This window comes from Argopecten irradians, chromosome 5 (genome assembly GCF_041381155.1).
Source record: "Argopecten irradians isolate NY chromosome 5, Ai_NY, whole genome shotgun sequence".
Taxonomy (NCBI): domain Eukaryota; kingdom Metazoa; phylum Mollusca; class Bivalvia; order Pectinida; family Pectinidae; genus Argopecten; species Argopecten irradians.
The window spans coordinates 35,862,932-35,882,877 of record NC_091138.1 but is presented as its reverse complement, the minus strand read 5'-3'; the positions used below and the strand labels follow the sequence as shown (position 1 = coordinate 35,882,877).

General features: G+C 35.4%; 1 protein-coding gene across 1 annotated transcript in view; it reads right to left on the bottom strand.

Annotated features, from left to right (window-relative positions):
- The window catches only part of LOC138323671 (ankyrin repeat and fibronectin type-III domain-containing protein 1-like), a 150,950-nt gene that overhangs the window by 119,761 nt on the left and 11,243 nt on the right, over positions 1-19,946 (bottom strand). The window contains exons 2-4 of the mRNA XM_069268447.1: positions 11,979-12,364; positions 8,277-8,294; positions 7,938-8,072 (exon numbers count right to left, since the gene is read on the bottom strand). Coding sequence (XP_069124548.1) covers positions 7,938-8,072; positions 8,277-8,294; positions 11,979-12,331 — 506 coding nt within the window. The 5' untranslated portion in view covers positions 12,332-12,364. The remainder of the gene's footprint in view (positions 1-7,937; positions 8,073-8,276; positions 8,295-11,978; positions 12,365-19,946) is intronic.

Below are 19,946 nucleotides of genomic sequence, written 5' to 3'. Positions count from 1 at the left end.
CTTAAATCTTAAGATGTAAAAAGAATAATAGAACTCGCCCCTCTCCCATTTCCTCTAAGAAAACCACAAATGTTTTTCTATCGTGCAACAGTGAAATTAATAGTGTTCAATCCACCGTGATCCACTTTTATCATTTTTGTTTTCACTTCAGATCTTAACCAATCAATATGTTTCCTGTGTGATTATTAATGAATGAAGATGTCGATGGTAATTTGGAGGGGATCTGTTCCTCTGCAGTGACTGATAACACCTGCATGGCTATTTTTAGTAACAGGTAACGAAGTGCTGCACACACTTACTCTGCTCATTAGCTTGAGGATAATTGACATGACATAATCAATACACATCTCAGGTTTTCCTTTCACCAGACCCCCGTCTCCCCTCCCCGTTCTAAAGCTGCACTTGTTTCATAGTTCTATCTCCCATTATGTTTCACATTTTTAGTAGTTACTATCCCCTTCTACTGACCCCTCCTCTCTATAGCTCTGACACTTTTCACAGTTCCATCCTACCAATCCCCTAAGCTCTTTTATCATTCTTTAGCTTCATCATCACTTTTCCATCTATTCCTCTCTTCCTTCCTTTTCCTAAATAGCCTCACATTTATAAACATTTTTATTCCTCCCCTTCTATCCTTTATTCCCTCAATTTCTAGATTTTATTACTCCATTTATACCCTTCTAATTTATATGACTAATTTTTTTCTCAACAAAATTTTTCTTCTTCTAGTTTTTGTCTTTAATATTAGCTTGGAATTCTGAACTGAACTTCCACCTTTTCCTACCCTTTTACAGCTTCAATATTCCTCAAGATTTAAATCCCTCCCCTCTGACTATCCCTCTTGACTCACCATTCCATCTATAGCCTCATTTTTTCTCAAGGTCCAAACCCTACTGTCCTGCCTAACCCATCCATCTATAGCCTCATTTTTTTTCAAGTCAAGGTTCAAACCCTCTTTTCCTTATACTTCCATCAATCTATCCTTACTCCACAATCAGCAATCTCTCCCACAAAAACACCCATGACCCTTGACCCCCAGACCTGATGAGGTTTGTGACTAAATGCCAAAGCCTGCAGCCAGATTAGAATTGATCTGATTCTCTCAATTCAATCTTATTCTAAGTGTTTTGAACAAAGCGGAAAATAATCCCTATGACCTGTGACCTTCTAAAATGAGTTGCAATGATAAATGATGGATTGAATCTGTGAGTTTTTTAGAGATAAGATTTGGCTATCTAGTTTAAAAGTATTGTCTACCAAACCATTTGTGCATGGATTCTAGATATCTGTCATTGCTTGTGACAGTAGTATTTCTAAAAGGAGTGTCATACATATTTCAGTCTAGTTTTGTCTGGTTCCCCGAGTCGGCTGAACAACCAGAGTATAAATTCTGCAACAGCTCTCAAGACACGATACATTGTATTCGAAAATCATACACAGACAATGTCTTTAAGAAGGATTCCTTTTAACCAGCCAATTAGTAATAATTGCATTTTTGGCACTTCTTGAAATGCAAGCAAGAAAATTAAATCATGTGCACAACAGTAACAGAAAGAACATGTCAGACAAAGAAATTTTCAAGAAAACAAAATGCAATAGACGTTAATTTATGTAGTTTATATTAGTGGTAAAATCTCCACACAGTAATGGTCACTCAACCACATGTTTGATTCCAGGCAACTGGAAATGTACATAAAGACATCCAAACTATGACCAGGACGTCAGATTCAGTGACCTTGACTTCTCACCTGATATCATTGACCTTGGGTCACTTGTGACGTTTTGTCGAATTAAATAAAAAATAACTATTTACAACAAAATGCAAAATTTGACATTGAACTTGACCTTCAGTTAGTCATCTCATTTTTAATAATTGTAGTACTTTCAAGTTTTCATCATGTTATGAGAACTTCAGATCTTTGACCTTGACATCAGCTGACACAATGACAATGAGTTGAGTTTTATCTTAGTCATTTGTAAATACTCATCAGCAAAGGTGCAAATTTTGACCTTGACTTTGATCTAGTACACATGGAATTGTTATTTCAAATTTAGGATGAATATTCCTCTACTAAAATGGCACAATCTTAGAGTCAACTTCCTGAGTTTGTAGCATCATTATCAAAATAATTGCTCTATAATAAGTTTGAATATTTTAAACCACATGACTTATTGTATTCTTATAGTTATTGAGTTATCTCCCTTCAAACTCACTGAACTAGCCCAGAGACTTAATCATTAAGCCAATCTGTATCTAGTTCTTTTTTTTCAGTGGAACTGAAGCACCTATAAGCCATTTTTATTAATTGTTCTGAACTTCTTGCAATAATTAAAATGGCAGTTTTCTCCTGCATGCTTATTTCAGCGTAAAATACATTTCTGCATCCTCGGAGAGGCTTGGACACATCTATATCAGTACCAATCGGTCAGTCTCTGGTCAGTCCCATTATTGCCTTGTCAAAGTATTCCCTGATCACATCAACAGTGTCTAGCCACAGGTCAGTTGTCTCCCAAGCGGTCAAGAGTTTCGATCAGCTGTCTCGTGCCTGGTCACCCTCTGCCACCTTCCTTTACTCCTCAGACACAGAATGGTGACTATTTTTAAACTCAAATTAACTCAGAGACCATCGTAGAGATATCCTTACATGTCTGACAACCAAAGACAGAAAAGCTAGGCATTAATTACAACAAGATGCACACCACAACAATCTCTCGTCTGTAGGCCTCTTCATTGAGAAATATTACATCAGAATGAGACTCCCACCCTACACTAACTTAACCAACACTCTATCTCCCCTTGAGGCAGATCAATTTCCATTCATGACAGAATTTGTTTTGTCTCCTGTTGTATGTTTTTGCCAGGTTTGGATTCAAATCTGCCTATTGCATATTGAAAACAGGATTGGAAACAGACAGTATGTATCAGCACTTTACCGAACCAATCAGCTGTCACCACCAGTACAGTAGCTCCCTCTGGCATCTATAACACCCTAAATTGTCAATCATTTAACGAGCCACAGCCTGTATGAAAACATTAAAGTAGTTCTAAAATTCACCTGTTAATAAAATATGATCCATATGTTGTATGTTATGAAATGAAAAGAAAAAAATGTAAAGTTCATAGCGCCATTAACATGGTAATGTCCCATCCATACGCTCCAACTCAAATTTTGTTGTAATATTTTCTTTTAAGTACACAAATTCTGGTAAAGTTCAAGCTAAAGTGCATTCTCAATGGCTGTGTTATCTAAATTAATAGCCACTTATATATACACAATGTATCTTTGTCTGATTGGAGGACACATGTCCTATGTCCCATCATCTGATTGGAGGTCAAATGTCCTAAGTCCAATCATCTAATTGGAAGACACATGTCCTATGTCCCATCATCTGATTGTAGGTCACATGTCATATGTCCCATCATCTGATTGGAGGTCACATGTCCTATGTCCCATCATCTGATTGGAGGTCACATGTCCTATGTCCCATCATCTGATTGGAGGTCACATGTCCTATGTCCCATCATCTGATTGGAGGTCACATGTCCTATGTCCCATCATCTGATTGGAGGTCACATGTCCTATGTCCCATCATCTGATTGGAGGTCACATGTCCTATGTCCCATCATCTGATTGGAGGTCACATGTCCTATGTCCCATCATCTGATTGGAGGTCACATGTCCTATGTCCCATCATCTGATTGGAGGTCACATGTCCTATGACCCATCATCTGATTGGAGGTCACATGATCTATGTCCCATCATCTGATTGGTAAATGCCTATCATTTACAATTTGGAGGTCATATGTCCTATGTCCCATCATCTGATTGGAGGTCACATTTCCTATGTCCCATCATCTGATTGGAGGTCACATGTCCTTTGTCCCATCATCTGATTGGGGGTCACATGATCTATTGTCCCATCATCTGATTGGAGGTCACATGTCCTATGTCCCATCATCCGATTGGAGGTCACATGTCCTATGTCCCATCATCTGATTGGAAGTCACATGATCTATGTCCCATCATCTGATTGGAGGTCACATGTCCTATGACCCATCATCTGATTGGAGGTCACATGATCTATGTCCCATCATCTGATTGGTAAATGCCTATCATTTACAGTAATAATTGTCATTTGATTAGTGGGTATCTGTCCTCTGTTGCATTGTCTGATTAGTGGGTACTGTTCCATTGTCATTTGATTGGTGGATTTCTATTTACTGTCTTCTGATTGGTAGATACATGTCCTATGTAGTGTGATTTGATTGGTGGATGTTTGTCGATTGTCATCTGATTAGTGGATTTCTATTTACTGTGTTGTCTTATGATTGGTGGATGCCTATGTTATGTTATTTTATTGATGGATATATTTCCATCGATTTGATTGGTGGATACATATGTTATGCAATTTGATTGGTGGATGTTTGTCAATTGATCTGATTGGTGGATGTTTGTCCACAGATCTAATTGGTGGATGCCTATGTTATGTTATTTGATTGGTGGATGTTCGTCGATCAATCTGATTGGTGGATGCATATGTTATGTTATTTGATTGGTGGATATTTATCCATTGATCTGATTGGTGGATGTTTATCCATCGATCTGATTGGTGGAAAGCTGTCCATTGTAATCTGATTGGTGGATTTCTATTTACTGTGTTGTCTTCTGATTGGTGGATGTTTATGTTATGTTTTTTGATTGGTGGCTGTTTGTCCATTGATCTGATTGGTGAATGTTTGTCCATTTCCATCTGATTGTAGATATTTAGCCGTAGTCTGTATTTTATAAAAGTATTATTCTGTGTTTGTTATTCTGTGTCCAATTGTTAGGAATGTTTGTCACATCACCACATTGTTTGCTAAGTTGTCGTGATGAATATCTAACAATGAAATACACATTTACAGGGAAATGTTTACCTCAGGCTAATGGTAGCTAGTTAGTGGTTTCTGAGCTGCAGGAGTGTCAAATTTTCCTTTTACAGATATTGCTGTCTGCCTGAGCAGACGGCCGTAACCAGATGCCATCGTGGTGTCCATCGTCTGACCATTATTTACTGGTGTGTTACTACCTACCTCTCCACCTCACTAGCTTGCCATACCAAGATCTTTCTATAATGAGAATAGATTTGTTTGCAAACCCTAGCCTTGTTAGTGTTATATGTGGGAGTTCAAGAAAACATCTTGTTTGTCATAGGTTTATCAAATTATCCTCGATGATAATGTTCCTTCTGAAATTTAACACAAAATAGTTTCTATTTCATAATCTTAAAAACCTAGATATCAAAGTGATATCAAACACATTTCTAGCATTAATTTCCACAAAGTTGTCCACCATCAGATCATTTGTAATTTGACAGCAATTTGATAAGCAAGGCAATAACCAAATCCACAAACAAACTGGCATCGTGAACACTTCAATCTTAGAACAATCATCTCCATTGTCATAACTCTACTACATATAATGTATGCTGTTCCCTGATGACAGCCTTCCTAAAAGGCCGAAACATGTTGGCAACCATATACTATATGGAACCTAACTCAGGAGTTACTTCCCTTCTTATTTTGATGTTTTACTACATATGTTTTAAAAGGGCTCAGTTTCCACTAGGGTCCTCCTACAGACCTATATAGAAGATGAACACATGAACTCAAAGTAGGACGTGGGTCCTTTTGAATTTCTGCTTCTTTAGATTTTCTATTTGTATCTATTTTTCCTAATACTACATGTAAGCTGCATTAGAAAACAAATATTGTATTTTTCTGTACGTTCCTAGTATCATACTACATAGGATAAGCTGTTAATGCTTCAGATGTATCCGTGTCTACATAACCAGATTGACGGATATCTACAAATGGATGATATAGCCATGATCCTCACTGATTGACTTGGGTTACTCACGCAATTATCAGACTGGCTGGCTTAAAAAATAGGAAAAAAATAGGATTTCATTCACAAATCACATCCATTTCATTCAATTTTGAAAAAGTTTTATTGATTCCCTTATAAAAATACACACAATGTCAAGTCATGTTATATCAGAGAAATCATAGCACCCATGTATTTTCGCAGATTTAATTATTAAAATGTTTTTCAGGAATAAATAACAATTTAATTACCAGACAGTCCTTTTGTTGCGCAATCATCCAATGCTAACACATATCAATGACTATATAATGACGTCACATCCTTGTTTGCCAAACAACGTAACAAAAACCCAGTTCAGTGACTGAATATATCACTTCGGAGAAAAACATGTCCATTTGGCGATTGGAAATTAAACTTTGTTTACATTTTATTGATTAACATTGCACAATCAATGAAAATAATTAAAAAAAAAATCATATTAGTAATGACAGTTTACCAGCTGTCAATTAAACGGCAGGACTTTCACATGTAATTTTGCATTTTGTATTGTGTTGACGTTTGCTCCGACATAGTATGAAAACACGTGAGCGTGGGAGCTGAAGGGTGTGGCTACATACTGCCTGCCGTAATTACACATGCTTCACAACGTGGTTTTTTGTCTCCACAATTTTGAATCAGGTGTTTATACCACCCACTCAATAAATACATCTGTTATTTTTGTGTTTTTTTTATGAATTTGCTCTAACATCATATCATAGATCAATCTGACTCCCCTCAGGAGATTAGTAGTGTAAAAACATTGATCTATCGATGCTTTTAGATTAGAAATCATTAAGTGTATTAATAGCAGTGATTGACATTACGACAGACGACGGAAGTAAATGAAGACAGGATCAAATACACAGAAACTGTTCACCACTCCATTTATGATTATTTTAGGTGGAAATGATATTCCTGTTTTCAATAATTAATGAAGTCATTCTATTTCAAGCTTGACGGCTGTTGAACAGAAGAAATATGTTGATACATTCTTCCTTATCTATCATTACAAGTATTTACTGACACTGCTTTCACTTTACCTATATAATATGAAACCTGTCTTTGTGACCACCCCTGTATAAAGACCACCTGTGTAATCAGAACATTTTCTTTGGCTCCCAAATGGTTAATGTCAATACATTTTGACCTGTGTATACAGACCATTAAGCTATAGGAGATTTCTGTTTCTGTCCCTAGTGCGGTCTTTAAAGATAGGTTTCGTTGTATATGTAACACATATTTTTTACTACAACTGTGCAGCATGTGTCATCAACAGACATTAATCACGCTAATATGTTGGTGCAGCTAAAAGTACATCATTTTACTGTGGGACTAAAATGTAGATAGATCCCATTTGGTCCAGCAGGTGACCCCAAACTTCTTCATAACAAATTGAGAAATCAACCTCAGGGCAGAAAAACTGAAACTTTAAATGTAACTGCTGCATCAACCAACCAACTGAAAAATTTTACATATGTATTTCACATATTCCTGATTTGTTCTCTGGTCAGACATAATTCAAAAGAAAGAAGCAAGCACAAAACAGAGAATGGAATTGTTGAAATTCTTGGTTCTCAATCACATGTTAACATAAAGCTTGTTAGGGAAAGCTGCCACATGATAATTCTATCTTTACACAGAGTTATCTGCCCTTGTGGGTAGGTATTGATTGTGATATCATATGTTTGTGAGTGACATACTTTTGGTGAAGACAATGTAAGAGCAGATAACTCTAAAATATGCCAAGGCAGGAATAGTTGAAATAACATATTTTGATGCCATTTGTGAAGCTAAGCTGATTTACTCCCATATTTGATATTGAACAACGTTATACTGCACCATGAGGCAACTTGCTCTTGAACCATATATAGTCTTAAATGGGCTTGCTCCCAAACCATGATCCTATATGAACTTTCCCTCAAATCAATTGAAAAGTACAAAACGTAGTTACTATTGAACCGTGGTTGTGAACATTCTCACTACAAGTATGACAATGTGAACATATGATGCTGTGATAGAGTGCAATCTTACCCTGGACTGGCTGGTGTAAAAAGGCTGTCTGACCGTGACAATCCTACCCGGCCAGGAGCACTGACCGCAAGGGCTGAGGGGACTTCATCTATCCCAGGTAGGAAGTCTTCAAAGCAGTATAGCTCCGGTTCAGTACTGCTGTTAGCTGTTACTATGACCACAAAAAGAATCAGTATAGCTTCACCTCGGTAAAACTGCTATTTAGTACAGGCTTGTTATCATTCTTGTATAGCTTCAGTTCAGTACTACTGCTAGACACAAAAAGAATCTTCAGCTCAGTAATACTGCTGCTAAATAACTGTACAAAAAGAATCAGTAAGCTTCAGTTCAGTATACTGCCTATCTAGATCTTCTTGACTACATATCCCAGCTACTAGCTGAACACAAAAAGAATCAGTATTAGCTTCAGTTCAGTACTACTGCTATCTTAGTACTGCCTATCTACCAGAGTGGACGACTAATACTAATTTAGTAATATAAATCCCATTAATAGGGGACATTGTAGAACTCTATAAAGCTTACTCAACTCCCCTTGTATTCTCAGGATTCTGTGTATCAAATTTTATCAAAATTAGTCAATTAGTTTAGGAGGAGTTCACCGGACAAAGTTATGTCTAAAGACAGACAGACATACGAACAGACAGACAACTCGTTTCCAGTATGACACACACACACCTCATTATTTTTTTTGCGGGGAATATAAAAAAATTCCAAATTCTAATTTCAATATTAATCATATGCGGCTAAATTTTGGAGAGGAGAATATGGTATGTTATATTAAAGATGCTCCACCGCCGACAGAGCATAAATCATATTCATCACTTGAATAATATTTGGTGTTTAATTGTGTATATATATGCCTAATTAAAACAAAAAATAACATAAATAATTTATTTCGCCTTTGGTGCACGCAGAATCATTACTTCATTTTCATATAGAATTGAGTGCCACAGAATTTTTTCGGGATGCAAAATTATTTTTCATATTTTGAACTTGAAGTAAATTATTAGAAGCTCTAAACTTTCTCAATGGTGGTAATGGTCTAACTTTTCAATGGTGGTAATGGTTAGTAAAGTAAGTAACTTTTGTTACTGAAGAAAATTACTAAATCGTCTGCTCTTGTTTTTTGATAGTGAAAAAATACCATTTGTCAGCCGTGGAGCATCTTTAAACAATTAACTATGACTTTGGTCTAATTGACTTTTCAACTCCTGTTCCATCATACACCACATCATTTTATATCTTAAGTCTTACAATTCATTCATTCCATCCATAGATGCATCTGCATTCATTCATATAACCCCTCTCCCCCCCCCCCCCCCCCCACACGCACACAGAAATTTCTATTAATCTCAACCCATCTTCTTACCAAATCTCTTCCATTCCTTAATCATCTGATCCCTCCACCTTTATTTTATCAATCCAATAACTCTACCCTAGCTAACCCAATCCCCACCCCACCCACCCTGTAGTCCTATCCACCTACAAATGTTACTCCACCATTCTAACCCGACCCCCATCCCAAACCCTATCTTACATCCCAACAAGTCTAATTCCATCCTAAAGTTTCCAAATTCTATCCATCCCCTACCCCCATCACATCCACCCATCTCCTCCCATTGCTCCATCCCATATATTCTTATTTCCATTATCTAGCATCCTGGCCCCAATTTCTTGAAACAAAAGTGCAGAATTAACACAAAACTTATATGAAGCTTTATGATTAAGTAAGTTTTTGACTTAAGTTTGTTTCGAGAAATCGGGGTTATATAGGATAAAAAACTTAAATTTTGACTTTAATCTGAACTTTTGTTTTCGAGAAATCGTATAAATCATAAAACTGAGATAAATATGGTACAGCCTGATCATTTGTCTGGTAGTTTTATTTTAGGATTTGGTAAAATATTGTATGAAATTGAAAGTTGATTACATATAGAACTCCTACAATCATCCATGTTAGATTGTGTCACCTACACAGATGGTACCCAACCATCTCTGGGGGTTACAAACTATATAAAATTGTATTTAGGATAAGTACAAATGAAAGTAAACTTATAACAAACCACAGGAGATTGTATTTATATAACTTAGACTGACATATTGTTGATTGCTCCCATCTTCATCAGACAATATAACCTGATTATCTAGTTATATACAGACAAAGTCTGTACAAAAAATCCATTTATTTTAGTTTTACAGTTACATGATTACTACTTCACAAATATTTCAACCAAAATTACAAAAAAATTTTTTTTTTAAATAATTGTGTTTTGCCATTATTTTTTTTCTTCTTTCTTTTATCACTTGATAAGCAAATAAATCACGTTTGAGGAGTGACATCTCTGTATGCGTAAGCTTTGAAGAGTTACTTCCCTTTACTCAACAGACCACTACTCTTCTAAATAAATCTGAATTTTAGAGATGTTTTATAATTATTTTTTCAATTTCCTATTTATCAACATTCAAATTAGAATTACGCTTAAAAATAAGATATATCAGCGATATTTAGTTTACAAGTGAAGAATAGATAAATAATTAAAATGCAATTTTAATACAATTTATACATGCTGAAGGTTTATTAATTACAATCTTTTAAGTATAGTAAAGGGATGTAGTTCCTTACTCAACGTTAATTCAATAGAGGGAGATGGCCGCAGGGTCACAGAGGTGAAAAAAAGAAAAAAAAAAAAAGTCTAAAAATGGGAAAAAAAAAACTAATTCGATAGAGCCCGAGTTGAATGGAGAAAAAAAAACAAATGAAATTTAAACTTTGGTACGGAATGGGATACCCTTCACACTTTTTGAGAAATATAAGATGAATAAAACCAAGGTCATTTAACAAACTTTAATTCAAAAAATCCAAGATACTTTGCCTTGAATCGGCCATCTTGTTGATATCCGCAATCTGTTAAATAACTTACACTCAACATAAAAATAGTACTCAACTCTTTCCTAGGGGACGATTACATGCTTCAATGATTTACAGACTTACATGGAAATAGTGGTAACTGGCCTTTAACTACCAAAATCCATTTACATGGCCGAAACGGCCATTAACCGATCGGTCCCATTGAATAACGCAGTTGCACATCTTAAAACAATAATCCTTAGCATGGAAAGGTATTAATGATATAAATTTTTATTACAAGGTCCGGACAGGACGATACTTGTCTGAGAAACAGACAAGTGATTGAATTAACAAACTTTAACTAAAAATCCAATGAAATGGACCGCTGTCCAAGTTGATATTTGTTAAACAAAGGTATGATATAAACTTTGTACAATATCACACAACACAAAAAACTGCCTTGGTATCAACCAATTCATATGAAATAATTGAGAACTTACCCCTTCAGAATGTTCAATTACCTGAAAAATGTAAAAACTCTTTAACTATCAAAATCCAAGATGGATATCCTGTCGGCCATCTTGTTATAGGAGGTGGGATCTCAAAATTCAATATCACAAAGGGCCCTTTACCTATCGTACACCTTTTGATCTCAAAGACTTGGTCAGCACTTTTTGAGAAATAGCGGTGAAAACCTTTACCATCCTATCAGTCTGAAGAGTGGGCCTGTCGTATGTTTGTGATCGCTATCTTACAATGAATCGAATTAGTGCGCATGACCTTTTCACCTCTGTGACCCTGCGCCCTCCCTCTATTGAATAACGTTGAGTAGGAACTACATCTTAAAAGATTGTAATTAATAATTCAGCATGTATTAAATTGTATTAAAATTGCATTTTAATTATTTATTATACATGACTTCGGACAGGACGAGCTAGTTGTACCAAAGGACAAAAAACAGACAAGTGTGATTGAATTGAAATTGGCCGTTTATTGATTAAACGACAATTGAAATAGACTTGCTTTCGCAAGTTGATATTTCAAACAATAAACAAAGGTATGATTTAAACTTTGGTACAAGGTGGGGATTACAAAAACGCCACAATGGTATCAGATTATAAATAATCAGAGACAATACCCCACAGAATCCCCACAGAATGTTCAATTACCTGAAACAATAAAATTGACCTTACCTTATAACATCTGGTATATCATAAGCCTCCACATTATTTGTGTATCCTAATAGGATCCTATCATTGAACGAGTCCTCCTTTTCCTCCTCGTCCTCCTCTTTGATCTCATCCCCCGTCTCAGTCGGCGGGTCGTACCTTTTGTAGCCTAGAGGTTTACTATGGAATCCTACCATCCTATCAAGGGCAGACAACTCTGAATAGTGGGAATTATATCGTAAAATGTTGGTGAATTGGGGAGCGGTAGCTTTCAGATGACAAGACACGAGATGTGGCAGCGATAGGGACCGCATTCTCTTTCTATGGACTTCATTTTTCTCATCGATATCATCGTCAATATCATCGCAGGTTGACATGATGATTCATGTTTCAATCCTCAAGTGTTGAAACTGAAACAAAGAAATTTTATATTATATTCAAATTTTGTTCCAGTATGATCCCTGAAAAATGTATGCTTGATCATAATGATGATTAGCAATTAACAGAAATATTAGTATAAAAGTAAGGTCATGGTAAAGAATTCCATAAAAATAATTGCACTAATCAGGATAATTCTGAAACAGAAACATGAAAACATTTTTTTTTGTAAATTCCTCATTACCGAAATTTTACCATTGTGAAAACCAATATCACATCCAGTCAAATAATCAAGTTTCAGATTACCGACCTGAAAAAACCCACTGTAGCAGCGATAATTAAGCGAGTTCACTATGTAGGAAGGCAATTTTCACTTTGTTTTACATTTTATCAAACATTGATTTTTTTTTTTTCGCCTACCTCATTACGACCCCAATATAAAACTTAAAAAAAACTCTGTTTCATTTTTTTCTTTTGAATGAAGATAAAAAATTACCATTTCAAACAAAATGTGACTTTTTCATGTGAGATACCTCGCCCGTTGTATAACTCCAATCAATGTGTTTTACAGATTTGGTACTTTAATTTTTTTTTCATCAAAGTTAAAACAATTTCTACAACTTGGAAAACCTTGTCTTATTCCACCAAAACAAATGTTGTTCAGTTTATCAAAGTTTTATTATATGATGTTAACTGTAGATAAAATAAGCTTTTCTCTATAAGTTGATAACCTGTCTAATACGATCCTTAAGAATCAGTCTTAAGGATTAGAAATTAGAATTAGAAATAGATTCTTTTTACACAGTTTGACTGTACACTTAAGTACATTCAAACCTGTCTTAGTGACTACCTCTGTATCAAGATAGCCTGCTTAATAAGACCACTAACTCAGGATCCCAGATGGTTAATTCCAATACAATTTGCCCTGTGTATAAAGACCACTTGGCTTTTAAGATTTATTTTTTTCTTCCTTGGGAGGTCTTTATAGACAGGTTTGACTGTTCATCATAAACATATTTGGGTGATCGGGTGGTATAGTGGTTAAGCCGCTCGCCTTTAACCTAGCTAGCCGGGGATCGATCCCCGGCACGGACGTGATAAGGTTAGGGGTCACCTGCCCAATCACATGGGATTTCTCCGGGCACTCCAGTTAGCTCCCACACTAAGACCCCTCACGCGCTTACATCCGGGCCATCGAGAGTGATTTACATAAGTTGTATAACTTGTTTCTCAATTGATGTAAAATAAATAAAGTTTATACACATATTTTAGAATTTAACTTTATCATGACATCTACACAAAACAACCTAAAAATCAATTTGGTAAATTAGTCACTCTGAGAGGACTAATGGAAGGATGTAAGATCCTTTTTTTGTCAAAATGTAGGTCACCATGACCTAATTCCACAGTGACCTAATTCTAGTACAGGATATATCGTCTGACCTAGCTTGATGGGCCTACTGCACGAGTATGAAATTCCAGGGATTAGAAGCAATAGAAAAATGTACAGCTGGGACAAGTTAAATTGATGATATAAGTCAAAGGTAAGAAGTCGTAGGTGAAAGTCACCGTGCCTTAATTTTTATATGGCAATTACCTGTGTAACCCTGTGACCTACCTGGAGGGGAAAATAGAGCACAGACAGGATAATGTACAGAAAGACAGAGAGAAGAAATTGTCACAGATGGAAAGATAGTCGAACAGAAGAACAAACACATAATCTTCACGAGTTTCTTCAGTTAAACCTATTGAATAGGTTTAACTGTAATCCTCACTGGTTTTTTTAATTTTCACTTTAATCAAAAAATATTTTATCAAATATGAAGGTTTAATTTGGTTAGTTTAACATCATATTAACAACCAGGGTCATTTCAGGACATACCAGGTTGAGATGTTGGAGGAAAACTGATTACTCAGAGTAAAACCAGTGACCAACTGTCAGTACATGTACCTGGAAACTACCCCCATAGGGAATTCAAACTTGCGACCCAGAGGTAGATGGGTTGTGTTAATAGGTCAGGACATCATAACCACTCGACCTTCTGAGAAGGTAATCTTCGGTAAAGTATTCATGATTATATCCATATGTTAGAAAGTAAAAAAAAAATAAGCAGAGTGGCCTATCTTATATCAATGGTAAAGCAACTTAAATTTGACATGTTACAATCTGTCCAATATGACCAGCAGCAATGGTCCAGACTTTTTATTACCGTCTAAGCTTATACATTACACAGCACATGGAAACATATTCTACCTGTAGTTTTTACCTGTACACACCTGTAATTAAGATGTCCAGACATCTCACCTGATTAGCTCCCATGGGTACCATCTGCTCCGCTAGATTACCGCTATAGAATACAGACCACATTGTACTTAGCTCATCTAAAGCTTCCTTTGAATTTCAGCAAGGTATGAATGGTGTTTAATTAGGGGAAGCATACGGAAACGTAGTTAAACGAATCATTGAAAAAGATGCATACGACAGAAATATTATTATCTAGTTAATACACAAATCAATACCAAATTGGTAGGGCGGGCGTCAGGCAGCGGAAAAGATATATAAACACACAAACGAAAGCTACAGGAAATCAATACTACCTGGACAGAATGTTGGTTATTTTTACAATTATATACAATATCAACATCAATACATTTACTGCTACAATGGTTTCTACAATGTATTAATACAACTCTGTTTAATATGCTTGACAGGCCGAGTTATTTTTAAAAAGCAATCAACGATTATCGAGATTGTTTTTACGATTTAATAGAATCTTTAATGAGGATTTGGTAAAATCATAAAAGGATCATAAATAAAAAGAAATAACTGTCCATTGAATATGTGTCAAATTTTTAATATTGCATTTTGTTTTAATTGTTTTCTGCAATGCCACTCCATCTATGCTTATCTCCATTGTGAAAGATGACAGTTCTTTGATAGAATTAGTCAATAAAGACCATCCAATGTACAAAGTAGCCTTGGTCTTTATTTACAAGTGGTCTTAATACACAGGTCATAGTGTCAAAATTGGTCATCTGGGACCCACAGAATTTGATCTGTTTGTGTAGGTGTTTTTTTTACACAGGTGGCCACTAACGTAGGTTTTAATGTAAATAATTGTGATGTTAAATGAAATCGTGAATATTAGTTTAACATCCTATTATATCAGCTAGGGTCATGTAAAGATGTGCCAGGTTTGTTAGTGGAGGAAAGCTGGAGTACTCTGAGAAAAACCACCGACCAGAGACAAGTACTTGGCAAATATCACAAAAAGGAGTTGAAAGGATAATCTCATTTGCATTGATCAGATTGAAATACAGACCTTCTTTTATGGGTTGGTTTACCTCTCTTAGAAAACCACTCTGTAAAGTGTAACACTGTCAATAAAGACCAGTCCTGAACTCTAATCGAGTAATAAAACCATTGAAAGCCTGGCAACAAAACTCACTTCATTAAGAAACACCATATCTGATATACAGGGACCACTATAGGAAGCATGCTTTGGGTAAAATATCACAATACTCTCTTTACAGACCTCCTAATGTAAGACCAACCTCCAAGATATAGACCACTTCATAAACTGTACTGGCAAAAGTTTACATGGAAGGCATTTTGCTAAAAAACACACCACTGCAGAAACATTTACTGTTTACAGACTCATAACTATACCAGGTTCCTGGTCATTCATCAAGTTATGTTTACAATTATTGTATTATAATTTGATTTGATTGTACTTTAAATCTTGCACGATTGTTTGTTCATTGAGCGATATGACGCGTGTCCTTAATGTTTACAAGGACTTATGAATGAGACACCTGCCTGATCATATCTGGGTAGATAATTGTCCACTAATAACAGTACCTCCATTTAAAGCTTTTAAACTACCCCCATACTTCTCCCCTTTCCCTTAGTTACACCTTTAAAAGTTTTTGTTCTTTCAGCAAATATTCCACAACATGGACAAATGGCTTAAATGAAAGCCTCACCAGACTGCATGGCTTCTTTAAATACGTGTATAGCACTTGTGGACAAAGTAAAAAAGGATAAAATGAGTAATATGCCATCATCATAAAGTTTATCTCAAATATTAATCATCTGATTTCTAACGGGTGGCATCTCTATTAGGCACCAAGGCTGACCATTGTCTGACCCAATGGTACCACATGACCATTGTATTATACCCAACTGGTACCATGTGTACAACTGTACCAAGGATATCGGTATCCAATTGTCCTACAAGTCACACCTTCAGTCCACCATTGTTGGACAAGTAGCACCTTCAATTCTGTCATTGTGGGACCGTGTGATGACTGATTCTGTGACCACTGACCCTTGTGTCCAGTACATTGTCTGACCATCGGTCTGTGTCCAATGCTGTGATAACAGCATATGGTTGATTGGTCAAACAGATCAGACATTTGTGGACTTTAATGCTAACAAACAGGATTAAAATCTGGAAAGTGTGTCAACAGTTCCCTCTACACCACGTCTATTACTGTTGTATTGTCTCTATACGTGTAAAAACAAGTCAGATGGAGTTCTTCTAACAGAAGTCAATTACTGTATTTCTCTGAACATCTTAAGCTTTTTATTCAACATGGCCTTTATTGCATTTTCCAATAAAGCAATCATACCAGTATAAGATCCCCACCCCCATCCCCAACCCCCATGGTCTCAGACAATCAAGTTTATACATATTATAGGAATGATCCAAATATCTCAGACTCAAAATTATCAGAAAATAACGTTTTCTTGCAGGTCTACTCAAAGTATGATTAAAAAGCACGTCAAACAAACAGAAATATGGCATTTTCACAAGAATGACCATGGAGTTAAACCAAGCCACCATGGTGGTAACAATATGGGATAGTGATCTTTTTTGACTTGACACCCAAAAACATGTGGACATATCTGTTGCTGATTCTGTTTTTAACAGTTTTTCTAAAGGTAAGGGTTTATTGCTCAACATCTAAAGTTCCTTTTTCCAATATAATTAATTTTTCAGTGGGCATTGATGATAAATTCATCTCTTCTTTAGCAATTCCAAGAAGGAAATACCCGGTACATCTCTGGGCAGTAAACTATTCCCTGAGTTAGTGTAGATAAGTCTGTGTTACTTTGACTGATTCAGTAAGTGCACTGTTTTATCCGGTAGAAGTCGGCCAGTAAACTGTAAACTCCTGGTTATCTGTAATAAATGATACTGACACTTTATCAGGATAAATAGTACACTGTTTATCGGATAAAGTAGTACACTGTTTATGTTCAGATAAATGTACCATTTTCTCTGATAAATAGTGTACAATTTATCTGATAAATAGTAAACTGTTTATCTCAATAAAATAGTACCATTTATCAGATAAACAGTACACACTGTTTATCATGAATAAACAGTAGTACATTATCTGTGTGATAATCAGACAGTAAGTAATGTTTATCAATAAATAGTACACTGTTTATCTGACAAACAGTAGTACCATGTTATCTGATAAACAGTGTACCATTTATCTGACAAACAGTGTACCATTTATCTCATTAACAGTATACCATTTATCTGACAAACAGTATACCATTTATCTGATAAACAGTGTACCATTTATCTCATTAACAGTATACCATTTATCTCATGAACAGTATACCATTTATCTGACAAACTGTGTACCATTTTTCTGACAAGAACAGTGTACCATTTATCTGACAAACAGTGTACTGATTTATCTGACAAAACAGTGTACCTCATTATCATTTACAGTATACCATTTATCTGACAAACAGTATACCATTTATCTGACAAACAGTGTACCATTTATCTGACAAACAGTGTACCATTTATCTCATTAACAGTATACCATTTATCTGACAAACAGTATACCATTTATCTGACAAACAGTGTACCATTTATCTCATTAACTGACAAACAGTATACCATTTTATCTGACAAACAGTGTACCATTTTTAACAAAGCTATAACCATTTATTCTGACAAACAGTATACCATTTATCTCATTAACAGTATACCATTTATCTGACAAACAGTGTACCAGTTTATCTGACCATGTTACCTTATCTGACAAAACAGTCGTACCATTTATCTGACAAATCAGTGTAAAACAGTACATGTACTACCATTTATCTCATTTAAACAGTATACCATTTATCTGACAAACAGTATACCATTTATCTGTGTACCATTTATCTGACAAACAGTGTACCATTTATCTGACAAACAGTGTACCATTTATCTGACAAACAGTGTACCATTTATCTGACAAACAGTGTACCATTTATCTGACAAACAGTATACCATTTATCTGACAAACAGTGTACCATTTATCTGACAAACAGTGTACCATTTATCTGACAAACAGTATACCATTTATCTGATTAACAGTGTACCATTTATCTGACAAACAGTATACCATTTATCTGACAAACAGTGTACCATTTATCTGACAAACAGTATACCATTTATCTCATTAACAGTATACCATTTATCTGACAAACAGTATACCATTTATCTGACAAACAGTATACCATTTATCTCATTAACAGTATACCATTTATCTGACAAACAGTATACCATTTATCTCATTAACAGTATACCATCTGACAAACAGTGTACCATTTATCTGACAAACAGTGTACCATTTATCTCATTAACAGTATACCATTTATCTGACAAACAGTGTACCATTTATCTGACAAACAGTGGTACAGTGTGTACCATTTATCTGACAAAACAGTATACCATTTATCTGACAATCTGCATTACAGTGTACCATTTATCTGACAAACAGTATATTTATCTGACAAACAGTTACCATTTATCTGACAAACAGTATACCATTTATCTGACAAACAGTATACCATTTATCTGACAAACAGTGTACCATTTATCTGACAAACAGTATACCATTTATCTGACAAACAGTATACCATTTATCTGACAAACAGTATACACCATTTATCTGACAAACAGTGTACCATTTATCTGACAAACAGTATACCATTTATCTGACAAACAGTGTACCATTTATCTGACAAACAGTGTACCATTTATCTGACAAACATATAACAGTGGTACCCATTTTATCTGACAAACAGTTGTACCATTTATCTGGTACAATCTGAAAACAGTATACCATTTATCTGACAAACAGTGTATCTGACCATTTATCTGACAAACAGTGTACCATTTATCTGACAAACAGTTTTGTACCATTTATCTGACAAACAGTGTACCATTTATCTGACAAACAGTATACCATTTATCTGACAAACAGTGTACCATTTATCTGACAAACAGTATACCATTTATCTGACAAACTGTGTACCATTTATCTGACAAACAGTATACCATTTATCTGACAAACAGTATACCATTTATCTGACAAACAGTATACCATTTATCTGACAAACAGTGTACCATTTATCTGACAAACAGTGTACCATTTATCTGACAAACAGTGTACCATTTATCTGACAAACAGTAATTTATGAGCCAGAATTATCTTAGTTTATCTGACAATAACTACCAATCTGCAAACAGTATGTAAGCCTATGATGCATAAAGAAAAACAAAGCGTGCAAAAGGTATATCTCCTACAGAAGAA